Raw genomic sequence first — 19266 nt, 5'->3', positions numbered from 1 at the left:
TGCCTGTATCATTTCAAGTAGAAAACACCTCAGCCAATCAGTCAGGAGCTGTGATTTTTAAAATGTATTCCACAGTCAACATGCTGCAGGCACAAGGCTCCCTAAGCGGAGACCATTACACTTCAATTCCAAGTTGTATTAAACCAGCTCTTACTAGAGAGTGACATTCCTGAAGTTCAAAATTTGGTTTTACAAATGTGTCACATTGCAATCACTTTTTCTAAAAGGAAGAAAAAAACATCCAGTATCTTTTAACATCAGATGGTAGCAACACTGGCTTGCAGTTAAATGCTGTCTGTAGAAACAAGCAGTTAGTGTTTTGAATGCCCTCCTCTCATAAGCCTACTATTTTCTACAAAACCAGCTTTCTCTAGATTGCTTTCAATCCTTCTGTTTCTCCAAATGCCAAAAGAGGAATTTAAGGATTTAAGAGCTTTGCATGAGACTAGAGCAGCAAGAAGTACTGACCTAGCTAATAAGATAAATAAGAGATCAGACATCCTTCCTATATACTGAAATACAGATCAGCCATTTAGTCTTAGTTTTTGTAATAAGCTTTCCTTTAAGAGTTACTACAACATAATACAGAAAATGGTATATGGTACTGTCAGTGACTATGATTTCATACAAAATGCTTGCTCTCATGATTCCCCAATGCTTGGAGGATAACAGAAGTCAGACATTAAAAAGCAGAACTAAACAACTTTCATACCTATCACGTGAACTTAAAAGATACAAAAGGAGGAGCTTCATATTTTTCCTGTAAAGAAGTGGATTTTCTGATAGCACTTTACAGAGTAAATGTATTGCTCTGGGAGAAAGAGAAATCAAATCCAACACAACTCAAAATAGGATCCACCCAGGTACTGATGGAAATCTTGACATTTCTTAAAGATAATAGTGAGCTGTTAAACAAGTAAGACAATACCAAATACAGACTTGTAAATAGGAAAAGCCCCAAGCAGTACTGCCTCTTTGCATTGATCCAAAACTTCCAGATCGGAAAACAACATTTCAGTCACTTCTCATGTGTGAAACCAAGTCACCACTTCTGCTAGGTGAAGTCAGAACATGCTTTTGACAAAGGCGAACCAAATTAATTCTCAATTGTTTTTTCTATTACACAAGATTTTTGATGTATCTAGTACTACCAAACTGCCTCTCTCTCTTACAAAGGTAGGCTCTCTGCCACAACATCTTAAAAGTTTCTCTTCATAACCATATAAAAGCCTGACTGCAAAGGAATTAAAGGAATTCAGACTCAACAATGATTTCAATGTCAGATTGAAAGAGTAAACTTTGGAATGAGATGCCATCTTGCAGAGGGAGAGATCACTATCACTTTGTTAAAAAGCCTTGTCTGTTAGCATTAATGCATGTATTCCTACATTCTTTCAAGTAAAACTTAGAGCGTTATCAAATAAGAAATATAGTAGCAGTGGTTTTAACAGACATCCATTTTAATTTAAGGAAATACACAGGGATCTCAGATAACACATGAACCCGATGGCAGGTGTTGTGAAGGGATATTTGATAGCACAGCATATTAGTAGACAGTATCTTATCTTCGCCCCACACACTTGCTTTAATGTTTGTTCCCATGTTCATCATTACAGCTGAAAATAAAGTGACTATACTAATATTCTGTGCTAATATAGTGACTTCAGTATTTCAACCTTCATTCCATAAAGGTAATTCATAGTAGTATGTACATATTTACTTTTTAAGAGGCAACCAAACTAGAGCTTGAGAGCGCTGACCTCCCCAAAACAGCAACTAAAGTAGAACCAGAATGTGTAGTTCATAGTTATCTAATACTGCTGTGTACTGAGGAAGCATGATCCTACCAATGCTCAATGAGCAGACAAAAAGCTCTGGTATCTTGACAAACAGAATAAACTCAGTAATTCCAAACAGAGTTTATTGACATGGCAATCTAAGAATTCACAACCACACACAGTCTGCAGGGTTAATCATATATAGACAGATATTTTGAACAATTAGCTATAATACTCTTAATGGCAGTCATTGTTTTGTTTGTGATGTCTTCAAGAAAAAAAGCCTAAGATACAATTCTATAATTAAAAAAAAAAAAGCAACCTACTAAGTGCATTTTCCTGTTACAGAAGCATGTAACAGAAACGGCTCCTTTTGATTTCCAAATTTTCAAAACAGCACGTGATAAATAAATGTAGGACTGTCACAAGCCATTTCCATGGTGAAACCAGGGATAACAAACACTTTATTATTAATACAGTTTGAATGTACATAGAAACATGACATTGTAGAAGCTACCTTCAGAGCATATCTGCATCTGGAAGATACTTAGAAACAGCTACTGTACATCAACTCCCCACTTTACTATAAAACAGTTTTGGGAAAAAAAAAACCCAACCAACCACCAAACCAAAAAAAAAAACCCCTCAAAACCTTATATAAGAGACGCTGAAGTAAGGTATGCAAACAGATGTCTCCTTTTAAACCCAGTTCTAGTCCCAGGCTGCACTACTGAGCAGACAGCATCCTGCAGTCTCTGCTGGCCTCTCTTGTCCTTAACAGGGCTGCTCCCCTACACTTGCTGCCCCTCACTGCCATCTCTTGGTCACTTGACTTTTGATTTCTCAGAAGAAAACTAAGTTAGTAGTGTCAAACTCCAAAGAGCCAAGAATGCTCTCTTACAGGACCTTGTCATGCACCTCTATCTTCACTCTAGTAGAAACACATATTAATAAGAGTCTTGCTACTACTATCTTAGAAATCTATCTGCACCCTGAAAGTCTAATTTTCTAAGCTTAAACCTCAACCCATTGGACAGGCATTTGCAAGGACATGTGAAGGCTTTTTTCTTTTTGGTAACACTCAGGAATTATCTTCACCCAAAAGCCTTATTTCAAAATCTGCTTTCCCTCATATGAAGTTTTCAAATATGAAGTCTAAGCATTACTCTTAAGTGCTAGTACTACGGAAGTTCCAGCTGTACTATGCCCCAAAAGAAAGCACAGTGAGAATTGTAGCATCTCTTCGACATACTACATACCAGAAATCAAGAATACGTACTCAGGCCTGTATATCGGCAGCCAGTAAACTAATCTTCCTCCCATCACCAGACATTCTGCTGCAAACTTCAATAGGTCAAAAAAGATGTCACTTAGATGGTAATTGGATGAAACGAAGATGTGATTTTCTGTGCTAAACAAAAAATTCACAAGCGTAAACATAAAAGCACAGGTAAAAACCTGCATTTTCAATAAAAAAAACAACTAAACAAAAAACCCCAAACCACAAAATAGCACTGTCTGAGATTTGCAAAACTATCTATATCAATCTAGAAGTACCACTTCTACTATGAGGAACATGATTTCTCAAATTCTCCTATTGGCTCTTTAGACTATCATCTTTAGTACTGGTGGAAGTCAGAGAATCACAAGCATGTTGGGAATAGTTACTTTGCACAGCGTCTGCCTTTTACTCTAAATTGCCCTTAAGAAAGAAGACAAGGGTGGCCTGGCAGTGGAGAAGACGTGTTGTCTCTGAAGAGAAAGGAGCAGTGGAAATCCAAGAGAGAAGGTTAAGGTAAAATAGTAGTATTCCATTTTAGACTGATTTTGCGACTTGCAGGGACTGAAGAGAACTTTCTGAGAATAGGAAACACAAGGTAATGGTGGCTCACAGAGACGAGAAATAGGATTTGAAATCTGAACACGTGCAAATGATAAGCAGGGAGAACAAAAACAAGATTTCAGGAAGTGACATACTAGTTTTGCTAACAGAACAAAAAGGGCTTTCCTTCTTTAATTACTACCACCATCATTTTTTCAACTGCTGACAGAAAACCAAGAAATAATGAAGATTCTAAAACTGCAACTGGGTTTGCATCAAGACATTTATATTTGACAACAGACAAGACAGCTTACTTACCTTCTTTCAGCCAACTTAACTGTTTCCTTTTGTGAACCTGTTCTGCGAGTAGCTTCCCTGATACCATATGGTGCTATAGAAAGCAAATGCATAATGCAGAGATGAGAACCCTTTGTCCAAATAGCATACCATTATACTATATATACATAACAGTGCACAAACTGTGGCTTATACAAAGTTAAAAAAAAGAAAAGCTTTTACAAAGTAAAAGTTGGCAAGGTAATTTTTGGAAGATCTATTAAAAGTTTCTTGCTCCAAAAGGTTACTTTAAAACTTTCAAAGAAAGCCCTTCAGCTGTAAGAGGCTTCTAGCAGCCTAGACAGTTGCTACACTACGAAGGACAATGTTTTACTGTTTTGCTCATTAAAAGATATTCCTTACATTTCCAACACGTGACACATAATCCCATGCTCTCTTGCTTGACAGACAGAAACACCTCCCCTACAGCACTTAGCTAACCTTTTTCAAAATGAAATTGTATATATTGGAATTTCTTGCCAACACATTACACAAATGATAATAATTGTCACATAGACAGATAAGAGAAAAGAGATGGCTTTTTCTCATACATTTTTGCACCTTTCTAATACCATAACATACTTATTTCATGTTCAACACACTTCTTTTTCTGAGACTTGTTTCAGCATCATGGAAGCACCAACATCACCATTTTGTAAACGCAGAAGCTGTGACACAATTCGCAAACTCAGTTCTAAATCATATTAATATTCTATATTGTCTTATTGCCAACGGGACGCATAAAAATGAGCAGGCAACCCACAAAGAAAAGTCACACTCCCTGTTCCTAAATAATATGAATGCATCATCGTAAGAGCCAGCACTAGAGATCAGAAATTGCTGTACCAAAGTCTTTTATTCCCTTAGCCTCTACTCACACTCACGAATGCATGACAAATGGTGCTAAGTATATAGGTTTCTAAAAAAGTGGAGGAACCTTCCAAACCACTAGCACTTCTAGCAGTTAAGTGTATCAGAAATGCATTAAAATTTCTCTTTGGAAGCATTCCAATAAGCACTTAACTAAGTCTCCAGAAGTCTATCAGAGCTGCGTGGCAGACTCCAGCGTGTTGTACATCAAGTCGTAACAGCAGCGTGGACCATTCTGATAAGAAGTCTCTGTGCATCAGTAAAGTTATGCCTTTACTGAATGAGACTTCTTTGAAGAATGATTTTCAGCCATATTGATTTCTACTGGCGAACAGAATATTCTCTCCATGGAAGAAAGTCTTATCGCCAGCTTTGTTACACATTTATAACTATCCTTAAAACAAATGCAGGTGTCAAACGCAGGTCCAATTTCCACAGTGCTGCTCTCAACAGTCATCTTTTGTAATATGGAGACTGCAGATCTGAGCACTCATCCAGACATTAAATCAATGCACATAGGCAGAGACCTAGACAATAATCTTTTAGTTGTTATTAGGCAACAAAAAGCATTAGCAAACTTACGATCTGTAATGATTGCATCAAACAGCGTCCCTTTTCGCCATATTGGTCTTGAAGAATCAGAAACTAGTGCATCAAGGTAATATTTCTCTAAACCATACTGTCGGAGATTAGCTCTGATATTTTCATCTGGCCCTCTCCATTTCTGGTTCTTTCTGCTTGCCTTGCCTGGGGGGGGAGCAGGCATGAAATGGGAAAAAAAGTATAGCCAACAACAAATATTTTATAGGAAAAGCTTTCACATACTCTATAATTTATTTTGAAGGAAAAGAATTAAATGTCACATACAAAACCAGAGTTTACCTCCCGCCTTATTTTACTCACGGTCACAAGTATTTGCGATAAACTTCACAAGTAGCAAGGAATAGTGAGAATATATGAGAAAAGTTCTGCTGCACCATCTGCATAGTGTGTCACAGAACACATTTATTAAAATGTGGGTTTGTAAGATGTTCTCACTATCCATCAGTCATAATCCTGTTCAATAAATCAGATACAATTTGCACTGCAGTTTTTCAGAGAAGTAAGAATGGGATTAGACTTCCTGGGTTAGGTTAGAAGAAGCTTCCTACATCACAGGCTAAGAAAGCACACAGCTGTGTAATTGTTATTCGGAACTTTGTTTTTGTTTTCATTATTCCTTTTATTAAATATTTCCTGCTTAAAAAAGAAGACAATAGCTAGGATACATGTCAATTGGTCAATAAAAATAGGCACGACCAAATAAATCCTGCAAAGATTAATGTTGCTTAAAAATCCACCAAGTATCATCCCCTACCATCAGTACTCTTAAAATCTAGAGAGCAAGATTTCAGTGGCTTAGAAATACGTAACATACCTAATCCATGGATTGTGTTGTAATCTATATCAGTACCGCATACGTATGCTCCAAAGTGTGCTGAGGAGATTAGAAGGCCACCTATAAAGGGGAGAAAAGGGGAAAAGTATAAACTGCTGTCATAAACATTACATGGTAGGATTTTTTGCTCCAGAACTTCAGGAGTTTACACCAGTAGCACACTAGACCCAAAGCTAGACCCAAGAAAAAAAAAGAAAGAAAAAAAAAACAGAATTAAAACTGCCAACCAGTTAGAATCACTATGCAACTATAATCAGAAATAACATCACTAGGTTCCTTGTCGGCTAAACATGACCTTCCTTATCTTGCTATGCCCTATGTCAATCCTTATCTCTGGTGACTGCTCTTGGGAGTTTGTTTATAGTTTTCTGTATCGCAAGGCAATAAGATCCTTAAACATTACATGAACCAAAACTTTTAATTCTACTTTGCAAGCAGCAGAATTTCAAATAGTTGGCAAGCAATTTGAAAAATTGTCACCAAACGAATGGCAATTTTACTGTGTCTGTTCTCAAAGTCGTGTCTAAAATCAAACTTCTTGTATAACGTGGCCATTCCCTGAGCAAGAAGCAGTGGTCAAGAACCTTGTAAATGTAAGCATCTCCAACGTAAACAGCAATATCAAAAAAGTTTCTGTAATTGTTTTGCAGTGTGAAAGCTACATACAGGTGCATTTTTTCTGTATGCCGCCTATTTTGTCAGTACATTTATTAGTGTACTCATCCTGCAATAAAACTAATTTATTTAATCACTACTAGTGATCTGCCTTCCCAATTAAAAAAAAAAAAAAATCATTTATGATTTCCCCTTGAAACTGGGCAATGGTTGAATAGACCACAGAAAAGAGCAAATGACATTATCTCCAACAGCTTCCAAAAGAAAAAAAGGACGGACAGCAGAAGATTACCAAAGAGCTGTGTGGTCGAGCTGTTAGTAAGGAGGTATGTAGCTGACAGAATGGTTTAAAACAGAACAGTGACTGAGAACAAGGCTGTGAACCCCACACTACTGATGTCAACTGCTTATGGATGCAAGCAGTCCTGCTAAAATAAAGGGGATGATTGCTGCAGGACAAAGAGTTGACCGGCACAGGGAACAACGCGCAAGCTGGCTGTGCGGGTGACACCAGTTCCCCCATTCACCGGCAGAGTGGAGAGGAGCATCTCGGGTGGCTGCACTGCCCCGCGCCACCCACTCAGCACCAGCAAATCCTTAACATGCCCTGTGTGCACAGGCTAAAGAACCCACCTCAGGCCGCTAGAGAACTCCTACATCATATGCTACTGAACTCTACCAAACCTGAAGGTGAGGGAGAAAGAAAAAAAAAAAAAAATCCTCTGCTTTTTCTTGTGAAATGGATCAGGGAAAAGTAAGGTTACTCACCCCAGAGGAGTCACCCATTTCCCTTCTCGGCTGCAATCCCTCAGAACAGATGGGCAGTACCTCCAGAGGGTCAAGACAAATTTAGCTAGCCCTGACCCCAAGTATGGCATACCACCCAGTCCTATAAAAAAAGTAAGAAGAAAGTACTTTGCCCATCTAAGAATGTTTTTAATCACAGGGAAAAAAAAAGTTAGGAAAACATGAACTTACAGCTTTTAATAAATCTCAGCTGGTACTAGTTCAACTCTGTTCCCACAGAAGCTGCATTAATACTTAAACGAGCCAATAGGGCCAGCCCTTTGACCTACTATATCAAACAGATGTATGTATACAAAGGGTTAATCAGAGAATCATTGTGTCCCCTGATGAAAATCAGTAGAATTACGATGGCATAAGAAATTCATGCCTTTCTATCATACACTATTTCCCCCATGTCTTCAGCACAGATGAGGGTCTGGTCATACCATCATCCTCCAGGATGTCAAAGAAAGAATTCCTGTTGTTTGCACTTACGCAGTATCACGAATTGGCAAAGGGGAAGTAGGGAAAATCATCTTCCAAAGGTACAAACAATAAGCTTATGGGAGATAACCAGAACAGACTGTCTGGGAGGAAGGACAAAGTATTCAGGTAAAAGACTTGATGTGTTCTTCCAGAAACCTCCAGGCTTTCTTCTGCCCAACACTGAGCAAAGAATATCTAAACAGTTTATGGAAGTTATGTTTTACAACTCAAAAACAATACTGGCCATTCCAATTCTGCTTTACAAAAATGGTGAATCAAGTCTCCTAAACCAGCCTGGTCAAAATCACTTTCCATTCCAAGGACAAATTCCAGCTGTCCACTGTTGCACTAATATGAAAGATTTGTGATTTGGCTCATCCAGCAAACCCAGTTTGTTTCCAAAAAGCAAGCACCATTTTGGAAAGCTGTTCTAATTTGGTACTATTACCTTTTCAGCTAAAAACCAGGAAGAAACCAAGCCAGGTATTAAAGTTGCACCAATAAAGAAATCTGAACTCCAGTTTCTTAAAAGCACTCCTCAAATCCTGAATGCATGTTCTTTCCAAACCCATTACTCAAACCCACTGCATCACTCTCAACTCTGAGCTACCTCCCAAAATTCCAGTGGCAGGGCACTGTTGCAATGACAATCTTGAAAATCCTCTAAAGGACCTCAAGAGACTATTGAAATTCCTGGGGTTTACTCACCAAAAGTAAGTGCAAAAGCCACTGTGTAGTTGTTTAGTCATAAATACACTTTACTGACAAATGCCGTGCCACCCAGTATCTCCAGTGTCCCTATGTACCTTTAATCTCAAGCCTGTATATTACAGCTGTCTAGTGCAATAAAACCACAAAAATTGCAATTCAAATCATTAGGCAATTTGGGGAGAATTTTGGCTATGTTATACTTTTGAACTGAAACATGACTTAACATTTATCTGGAATTTCTATAGCTTCGCCACCTCTGTGTCATTTTTCTTCCTCTAACTTTACCCTTTTTTTCTTCAGTTTTCACTCCCAAGAGAATGAATGCTCTCAGAGAATTTTTTGTGATTTCATTTTAGCAGATTTTTGTAAAAAGATACAAAACCACGGGCACCAAAATGAAACAAACTGCTTAGAGATGAAGTACAGGATTTTCCTCAACCTTTCATAGAGTACTACCCATCTGCAAGGAACACAAGCACAAGGAGCAGGAAATTTCATAAGACATTATTATGCATGCAAAAAATCAGGTCATATGAACCAAAATTTAACAAAAAAACATTCAGTTCACTGAAGCCTTGTGCTTCTGAAATTATATCCCTGGTCTGTGTTCTATGGTACAGAGAAGTCACATGCTAATGGGAATTTGTCCTACTAGTGACCCTGTAGCGTTGTCTTCTCTCTCCCTAACTTCTCTGCAGTGATTTCTGCAGTGAATTCTCTCCATCCTCCCATTAATGTTAGTATTTTTAATTGTATGCGTCTCACATCTCACACGTGGCCTTCTTGATCAAAGTTTAGCAAAATCCTGGTCAGAAACACAGATGCTTTTGAAGAAACTACTATAGGTATCTTAACACAATATACTCTTGTGTGATTAAACAGCACAACGTGACACAATAGTATCTTCTATTTCATCTACAAAACAGCTGAGTTTCCCTTAGGTAAAAAGTACTTCTGTGCCACATACAGTAATATGTGGAATAAAAGCTCCCCCTCCTGGCTTAACTAAGAAAAGTTCAGCTGGGGGCGAATAGAGGGTGCGAACAACACTATCCTGAAGACGAGACATGATGGTACAAGAACTGATCACTACTGAATGCTATGACCTAACTATTGCTCCGTTGTGTTACAATGCCCAGAAGCGCCCTCAGCCCTCTAAACAGCCACGTCTGAAAATGCTGTTCCTTGGAACATTCTGAAAGTAGCTGCAAGGAATGATCTACCCAAATTTCAGTTCTTAGTTACTTTGGATCTTAAGCAGCCCATGACGTGCATGAACTGGTGTTTAAGCCGTGTTACATAAAATAATACAGTGAAGATAGATTGTCAGAAGTGTAAAATAAACTGTTTACATCTTCTGGAGTTAGTCTCTTTCCCCCAAAATCCCTCTGAAGCTAACAAAACATTTATTTCACAATCACCATTTTGCTTTTAGTGTCATCTCAAATCTCAGTTGAGCACCAGAAGCCCTTGCGCCAGGCAGAAGTGTGGTGCGAGCAGTTACACAATCTCCCAGTTTTTCCCACCAGTAGAAAAAAATATATACCTGTTCCAACAAATGGATCATACACAACATCATTGGGTTTTACTCTCCCGTGGTTTGCCATAATGAAAGACAGGCAGGCATCCATGCTAGTATTTCCAATAAAGTGTCTCTTTTTCACACTGTAGGACTCAATAAGTTCTCTTTGGCCATCTGCAATCTGTTGAAACATTTAAAATCACTGCCAGGTCTTAGATACAAAATGTAAGAAGACAGGTTAACAGACTTGTTTAAGTGACACCATGCGACAAGCAGGTAACTCTTCATTTCATAGCATATCGCTTTACTTTCTGCCATCTGAAAATATGACAGACTTCCTTCCAAGCAACAGGTATCTTGGTTCAACAGCTAGATAAACTCTTCAAGACAGAGGTCAAAAATATACAAACAATTTAGAGGGAAAATTCTTCTGAAGAAATAACAATTAGAGCAACTTTGTTATTATTCTAGGTATCAGAAGAAGAATTCCTGGCAATTCAGAGTTAAAAGAATTCCAAAATGATGAGGAGTAGAAATGCATGTTAACACGTGCATGCACAAACACATGCACATGCTTAAGGTCACGCAGACTTTCCATCTTCACTGGCTTTTCTGTCACACTCAAAATCTAAATTTAGGATAGCATTGACAGATCAGAATTTACTAGAAAAACAAAGACCAAATGCTAACATTTTGACATCAGACTTCCAAAACACGTTGAAGAGGACCAAAGCAGTCTGGAAGAAAACACATTCAAAAGCTCTTCAAACACTATCCCCCCAGCCCCGGTCAACATCGGTCTTACTGGGTAAACAAAATACACTTGCCTACGTTTTTCAGGTTGGTTTACTCATTTTTAAACACTTCAGGAATCCAGCACAGATGGGACAACAGCTGCACTGTTTTGCAGTATTGCCACAACCCAGGGTGCTTTCACATTAATCACAGGCATGGAGAATATTCACAGGTGCTAACAGCTCACTTGGATCTCTAACTTCTCTGTGGACAGCCCCTGATGATAGCTGTACAACCTCAGCAGCGGTTCTCCCTCTTTCCAGCTGTCCCTGACCTAGGACATTGCAAGTACATACTCCAATCAGTGGCTGGTGTCATTCTTCAAGACATCCTTTGGGGAGCCACTTTTTCCTCATGAGAAATAAAAATTTCCTCAGGATATCCTAATAACGCAGCAGGTTTGGAGTGTATACACCCAACAGGCAAGGAAGTTTGTAGTAAAGACCTCAGATGACAAGCTCCAGACAGTTTTTGAACGTGGTTCCTACTGTACAGCACTGCACTGTCAGCATCCCCCCAGGTGACCATCCACCTCTGGGCTGGACCCACTGATGTCCAAAGCCTCAGGGATCAGTCTGCGCCCTTCTCTGGAGGTGTCTGTCAGGACCACTTGAAGCACTTACAGAATGCTCCAGTGGGGCTGATGCAACTCAGCGGGGCCGCAAGCCATCTACAGTTCCTGTAAATCTTTCTTTGTGCTCGAAACAAGCTGCTGGTGCTCCACCTGGGCCCACGATAACACAATACACCTCCAGAGCTGTGCACTCTCACTGCTGCGTTGAGTTCCCTCAGTGGAGGGCAAGATAAGGTGTGTTGCCAGATACAACTTCAATTTTTTTCGTCTCTACATTGCTCAATTAACCTGCTTTTCCCTAGTCACAATCAGGACTTTCAAGACTTGGATCAGTGTATCATGTGGTGACAGATTCAGCCATAATTATATTGTCTGCTTCCATTAAAACTCAACACAATTTTTTACATTTAAATTGAATCACAGAATTGAAGAACGCTTTCCTGAAAACACAAGCTCATAAGAACTGAAGCAAGCGTACTCACGCACCCATCTACCAAAATACAGATGAAAGGGCTCTTCTGGAACATTATTAGGATCCATTCCATAATCTTCCAAAATCCAGAAGATATGTTCTGGATTCTTTAAATTTACTTTTCCTTTGAATGGCAGAAATTCAAGGGCCTATACAATAAAGAAAAACAGAGTCAAAACCAACAGGGTCTATTTTTGAATACACACCCCACCAAAAATAAAAATAAAAAATTAAAAAAAAAAACAAAACCAAAAACCAAACCACAATTCCACTTGTGAGAAATGATAGATTAGCACTAAAAGTACATTCTCAATTTTCTCTGGATTTTTGAAATGCCATTCCTGTGAATAAAGATAGCTCAACGGATTAAGGATTAGAAATCAGGAACAATAACATTTTTTATTAACTGAACAGAACCCAACTTTAGAGGAAATGAAATGTGCTTATTAATTATGCAATTTTCAAGTTATAAAAACAACACTGATGATGAACAATGGGATTTAAAGTTTCAGTGATGTGCAGCTAGACCAATTTACATACTCAGCATTATTTCATGTACACAAAAACTGAACAAACAGGAAAGGGTAGCTGCTATTAATACAGATTATTTCAGTCTCTGTAAATGAAGTAAATAGGATAAATAGCTGCTAAAAATAAGATGTGGCAGAGCAAAAATTAACAGTAATTTAGAAAAATTTCCTAAGTAAAATACTGATACAGTTAGGACGAGAGCACAAGTGCAGACAAGAGCATAAGGACAGAACGGGAAATCAGCATACAATTCACAGCTTGCAACCAAAGTTACTGGACTGGCTTGTTCCACGTTCTGCAACAATAAATGCCTAATGTGGAGATGAAGCAACAAATTTTCTAAAAATCCAGCACCTAACTCTACCATTTGCATCTTACCGTTTTAGGCAATAAACTTCAGTTTCCCCAGCATACTGGGCTGAAATCAGCAGTGATATTTGTTTGTCTTTGTATATGCCTTATGTAGTTTTTTTAGACCAAAAAAAAAAATACAGTCACAGAGATCTCATTTAGAGCTGATAAGGCATAAACTGTAAACTGCTTTAAGATTTTCAGAATCCCAAACTTAAGTACACTCTAGATAACACTGATAAGCATAGAGTAAGAACAATGTGAATAGATTAAATTACACGTCAAAGTTTTAAACACCTACTTACATCTATCTTCTTTATTTTCTGTGCTTGGGTCAGTGTTTTATTAAATGTATGAATATGTACTTTGTAAGTAGAGTCTGACTGTAGATATGGAAGCTGAAAAAAAGGCAAAGACGCTTTCATTAGAACAGCTGCAGTGCTACTGAGTGTGATTAAGGAACCATATTATCCAGATTCTTTATACGCATACCATCTTGTCCATTGGGTAGTTCTTCAAAGATGAGTAGAGCTCCCCCGCAGATCTTCCATGACCCCACAGTTCAAATACAGACCTGAAATTACAAATTTTTTTAGAGTGCAGTCATATAGGGGAAAAAAAAATGCCTTGTAGGTGCTTACTCCTTTTAACCTTCACAGCCAATGTATTTAGGCTTCGCTTTATGGAGTATTGAAGCACGTTATTTAACCCTTAGCACATGCTTAAGTTTTGTTCTTAACAGGGACACACTTATTTGTAATCCTATACTGAATCTTTTTTGTTTGGTGACATATACTAAAAGGTAAATTTCAGTCTTAGTACCCTTGGATATCATCATCAGACCTTTTTTCTGGCACACAGTGACATTAGCGAATGAGACAAAATTCATTTGTACCTATAGATTTGATGGGGTAAGTAAATGCTGAAAAAGGTCAAGAACAGACTTTCAAAGTGTTATGCTACCCTGGAGTAAAAAAAAATTGTGAAACTGTAACATCCTACATACACTGACATCATCAGAGGTCCTATCTCATTTTAAGATGTGGTTGTCATGTCTGATGCTTTCAGGTTTCTAAACATGATGCTGTCTTACATTTTTTTTTTGTTTCGTTTCTGAATTGCTGCCCGTAAGAAAAGCATTGCCTTGGAAGATGAGATAACTGATGCTACTATAACGAAGGCACAATGTCACATCATAGACCTTTTCCTCAGCATTCAAATATCCCAGCTGAGTGGACTTGCCGTATCAGAGAAAAAAAAATCTTTTTACTAAAGGAATCCTAGCGTCACTGCATATATTGTTAGACACTCTTATGTGCATTTGCAACACACCATAAGCACAGCCTTTAAGCTTTAGCAGTGCCATGTAGTACCTTTTCAAAGATGACTCCTCAAAGAAAGTCTTCAAGATGTTAAAAGGCTTAGCTCACTCAAGCAAAAACAGGAGAGAACTACATTTTACTAGTGACAATAGCAGATACCAAGGCCCAGTGGCATTTTGCCTTTTTGTTGAAGTATTCCTTTCCTGAATAAATTAAAGGCTACATTTTTAATCTGCATTTACCCGGAAAAAAAGTACATTTTTCACACTTTTTTCTAAAGCATCCGTGTGAGAATTTAAACTATATTTCTAGATGGAGCAATGGAAATGCTGACAGCATAGGCTGTACTAGAGAGAACAGAATATTCATCTTGGAATCTTATTCAAATGTTGCAGAAGCTCTTATGACACCTTCAAGCCCACTTCTTACTTTTACACTTACGTATGTATTGGGAAAAACCACAAAATGTTGGGGAGATTCTATTTAGATAAATGTATGCTTCACAGCTTTTAATATTCATTAGCATTGCAATGGAGATGCTCCAGCAATCTTACTCTAAAACTAACATATCTCTCCACAACCAGTAGTAGACCAGGAAAAAACAGCAGGCCAGTTATGCTTTGTACATAAAATAAGCATATATTAGTTGAAAGAGTATGGCATATGGAACATCTGCAAGCTGTTTTGTCATGTTTTACTTCCTTAGCTGCCTACAGCCGCTTTTTGAAGCGCAATACAGTTTATCCCCATTGGAAACACACTGTGATAAGGACAATTCTGTATACATGGGTGTTCTTTAGACAAGAGTGTGCAACCCAAGTCATTGTAGGTAAAACTGAATACCTGACACAAGAAGCATCCGACAGGGACCATGCAACACTCTGCAGAGGCATCCAAACTAACCTTTAAAAGGACCGCACGGACACCCCAAATTTAGTATGGTCAGAGAGCCATACCACAACTATGCTGCTTCTCATCCTGAACCATACCTCCAACATATCTCTCGAGCCTTGTTGGAAAGCATGTTATGCAGACAGCTCTAAAAAGGACCAAAATCCACTGGAACAACCACTCTCTGGCATATTCCTGTGCTCTTGAATTTTCTAGAGGGACTGCAGCTGCAGTGGTCTGGCCTGAGGGCTCAAGACACCAGCAGTAGGAGGGTGACACAAGAAATCATTACCTTTCCCTTCCAAACTTGATTTTCAGTTTCTATGTATCAATGCTTTTATCTTTTAATTTCACACACATTTTAAAACAAGCCACTAACTAAACATTATTCAAGGCGACTAAAATATCAGTGACACTACAAGGCAAGTACTGGCTCTGCAGCGAAGAACACCATTTCAAGACCATGAGTCGACTATAAACTAAGTAAAGAGGATGGGCATGCTATGCAATCAGTCCTACAGGCTCTAGTAACACCTCCTCAATTCTAGAGGTAACTGAAGACTGTTTATTTTAAGACTCCATATGAAACTAATATTTGCCACAATATAGCAGAACAATTTTCCACCACCTACGTTATCATTTACAAGACTTTTCACCTCTTACTTTGCACATACTGTCCGCTTCATTAGTCCCCTTGCCATCTCTTCTGAAGGAATATTGAGAATCCAAAATGGAGACTGAAATAAAGAGAAGATAAGTGATGCACATACCTAGCTGGAAGACACCACATGAATTACACAAGTGCACAGTTCTGGTCTACAAAAACAGAACATGCATGCTGAAGATTAAAAAAAAAAAAAGAGAAAAAAAAAATCTGTTAACTGTACACAGAACGTGAGGATAAAACATTTAATTTGAGGTAAAACTGTATACTCAGCTTGAATGTCTGAGAAATTTTATTAGGTATTTAATTTTCCCACCATATCTTTGACTTGGTTAAACATTATTATTTGTTTATGCCTCTCTAGATTATTCATCTTCTAAAGACTCAAAACACCTCATTACACACAAGCAGTAACTAAAAGCCAGTAATGTTTTCTGACAAAGCAGAGACCAGAATCATACAGCTTCCTAGCTTTGCTCTTCCAGATACGCTGCCTCATTGATTTAGAGGCAAACACTGAATTCAAACTGCTGCTGAACGCTTTCATGGTTCAGCTATTCTGAAAGGAAAGGAGAGCCTCCCAGCAGCTGGCACTGTTTCTTGTCAGGCTGTTAAATGAGGACATCCTGAGGTGCATTTTGTGCATTTTTTCCTCAGTTCTGAATCTTTAATGAAATTGAGAATTGCTTGGTTTTGGAAGATTCCTTATTTTCCTGAGAAACTTCCACATTTATTCGGCTACCCACACTTAATAAAAATACCATAAAGAACATACTTGTGTACCGTACATGCACTCAGGTATAACATTTGGTCCTCACTTACATTTACATGAATTTCCTGCTCACCACTGAATTGTCCACCATAAAGTGAGAGCAAAGATGTTATTTCCTAAAATGAGAAGATAAAGGTTAGGCTTTAGGAGCATTAACTGATGACTTTTTTTATTTAAAAAAAAGAAAAAGAAAAAAAAAAAAGAAAAGAAAAGCAGATTTTTGTAAAGTGACAACTTCGGAGAGAGAGAGAGCAACACACCATCAATTCTATCGCAAACTGTGACCTCCAAGGGGACTGTGAACAAAATCTTAGAGATGGCAACAGTAGAAAGAATGGTGTTTACTACTGACTTACTGTGGGAACCGTCAATGAAACATTCGGAGTAATCATGTGGATAGGGCACAGGTTCACAATTAAATCCAGCTTGTATAAAAAACAGCTTTCTCAGAGTTCAGTTGCAAAAGAGCCAGCTATGAATAGTTTATGAAATGCTGCACAGTACACGAAAAATCAAGTAAGGCAAATTTCAGTAAACAAATCCTACTGTTTTGTATTTTTCTACTCCTCCTTCAGTGAAATCTTTACTATTCAATCCTACGCTCTCACAACAGTATTCCTCTTACAATATTATTCTATCTAGTCTTAAAATATTTTTCTGACTAATTCACATAAAAGCAGTGCCTGCCTAGTAACGCTCTGACCCAGGGCTGGACCCAACACTGAGCATCCGTCCCTTTTCTGTTACCCCTCTGCTTTACAGGTATCTCAACAGTTTCCTTCAGCAGGTCTCTTTTCTAAACTAGACTAAATCAGAGGCTGCAAACTGGACACAGAAAAAAGCAACTTTCCAAGAAACAAGGTAGCCAGTAATAATTAAACACCCACTAAAAAGGCTTTTGAACCGAAATGAGAGGTAAGCGCTGGGGAAGTTTCTCATGCAGCCCCTTCACTAGAAAGGAGTAACAATCAGTTTTTGATATCTGCTGCGGAGGAGACAAGAGCACTGGGTTCAGATCACAGCAGTGCTCTGGATGAGAGGTTGGGAAGATCCTTCCGAGAGTAAAGACAGTGAAGCGCTGGAACAGATCTGCCTGAAGATATTGTTAAGAAAATATTTGACATGCATCTGTCTGCCCATTAATGACACCCTGTGCTGGAAAACAGGATGCCCAATGTTACCCCTCCGCATCTGACCTAACCAAAGAGAGATCCCGGTTTCTTATCAACTAAGAAATATGAAACACAGAACTTTATTCTACAGACACTTAACAACAAACGTGGACTTCAACAAACACCTTCAGCTGCTGTGATCCATCACCACCACCAGACGAAAAGCAGTCCTCTCCTACCCCACCGGCAGGCGTGGTAGAGACAGAGATCAGGCAGCTGACCTGGCTGAAAAATCCATCCTTGTTTTGTTAAGCTTTCAGACAAATCAGGTCCCTAACACAGTTCATCACGAAGCCAAACACATGGCTGAGCAGTCACCAGAGTACAAGAAAAGGGAAATGGAACTGCCTTCTTCAGCAGCTGCATGAACCAAGTGCAAGCACAACCTTGGCGAAAAAAGAAAAACTTCCCATGTTACATATGTATCGTCTTTGCTTCACTTAATTTGATGACCTGGCCTAAAGAAAAACTGGGTTGATCATAAATAAGAAAATTCACGTTCCAGTTCCCACAAAGCAGACAGTAAAAAACAATGCACAACAGAAAGACTTAATGAGAACAAGGAAAATAAATCATGCAATATGCATTCGATATTTTAAAACGTGTAATGATGACCTACCAATTCTAACAAAATAACTCTGCATTTCAGCACTATTTTGAACAATAACATATCACCCTGGATATCACATTATGAGCTCTTCAAGATGGTGCCTAGAAGAGCACTTAAAGTATCAAAATTTGTTACAGTGCACAGTAACTCTGTAAGTCATCATAGGGGTAAAAAAAGAAACAAAACAAAACAAAAACACAAGTTAAATTTACAAACAAGAGTGTTTTCTTATAAACGGGGAAACTGAGTGTATACTAAGCTAGACATTCACCAAGGATCCACAAAAAACACCAGGGAGCTTCAGATAAGCTATCTTTTTAAAAATAATTTCTGTGAATACCACTTGATAAAACCAATGTTAGCGTCGGGGAACAAACTCAGGACCCCAAATTTTGCAAGCAGCTGGCACACAGGTGTCAACGACAAGCCGACTGCGGTTTGTGGAGGCCAGACTCGCTGCGATCCTACCGCAGAAGCAGCTCTGCTCTCCCTGACCCCGCACGGGCCAGCGCGGCACGAACCCTTCCGACCGCCTGGAAGTAAACACTCGGAATTGGAAGCCAAAAGCGAGCAGCCCTCGGTGCCACCGGTGCGAGACTGCGGAGGGAGGCTCACGACCAGGACGCCAGCCAAGGCCTTGGTGAGCTCCATCGGATCCCAGCACGCCTGCAGGCCCCGGCGCTTCAGGGGAGCCCCATCCCCACCGCTCCCCACGTCTTCCTCCACAAAAGGAGGCTGCCCGCACCCC

General features: G+C 38.9%; 1 protein-coding gene across 6 annotated transcripts in view; it reads right to left on the bottom strand.

Moving 5' to 3' along the window:
- The window catches only part of TRMT11 (tRNA methyltransferase 11 homolog), a 40108-nt gene that overhangs the window by 8412 nt on the left and 12430 nt on the right, over positions 1–19266 (bottom strand). Inside the window, exons 1-11 of one of the 6 annotated variants that reach the window (XM_035900721.1) lie at positions 18034–18135; positions 16787–16852; positions 15964–16037; positions 13580–13661; positions 13393–13485; positions 12220–12354; positions 10389–10545; positions 6224–6304; positions 5389–5553; positions 3919–3991; positions 3058–3189 (exon numbers count right to left, since the gene is read on the bottom strand). In XM_035900721.1, the coding sequence (XP_035756614.1) occupies positions 3058–3189; positions 3919–3991; positions 5389–5553; positions 6224–6304; positions 10389–10545; positions 12220–12354; positions 13393–13485; positions 13580–13661; positions 15964–16001 (956 nt within the window). In that variant the 5' untranslated portion in view covers positions 16002–16037; positions 16787–16852; positions 18034–18135. Of the gene's footprint in view, positions 1–3037; positions 3190–3918; positions 3992–5388; positions 5554–6223; positions 6305–10388; positions 10546–12219; positions 12355–13392; positions 13486–13579; positions 13662–15937; positions 16038–16786; positions 16853–17092; positions 17112–18033; positions 18136–19266 lie in introns of those variants that run through there. The other 5 variants (XM_035900716.1, XM_035900718.1, XM_035900720.1 and 2 more) reach the window with 5 other exon arrangements.

The sequence above is a fragment of the Egretta garzetta genome, unplaced genomic scaffold (assembly GCF_000687185.1).
Source record: "Egretta garzetta isolate BGI_Z169 unplaced genomic scaffold, ASM68718v1 scaffold18, whole genome shotgun sequence".
Lineage (NCBI taxonomy): Eukaryota > Metazoa > Chordata > Aves > Pelecaniformes > Ardeidae > Egretta > Egretta garzetta.
The sequence above is the reverse complement of the archived record's forward strand: the minus strand, read 5'-3'. Positions and strand labels throughout refer to the sequence as shown.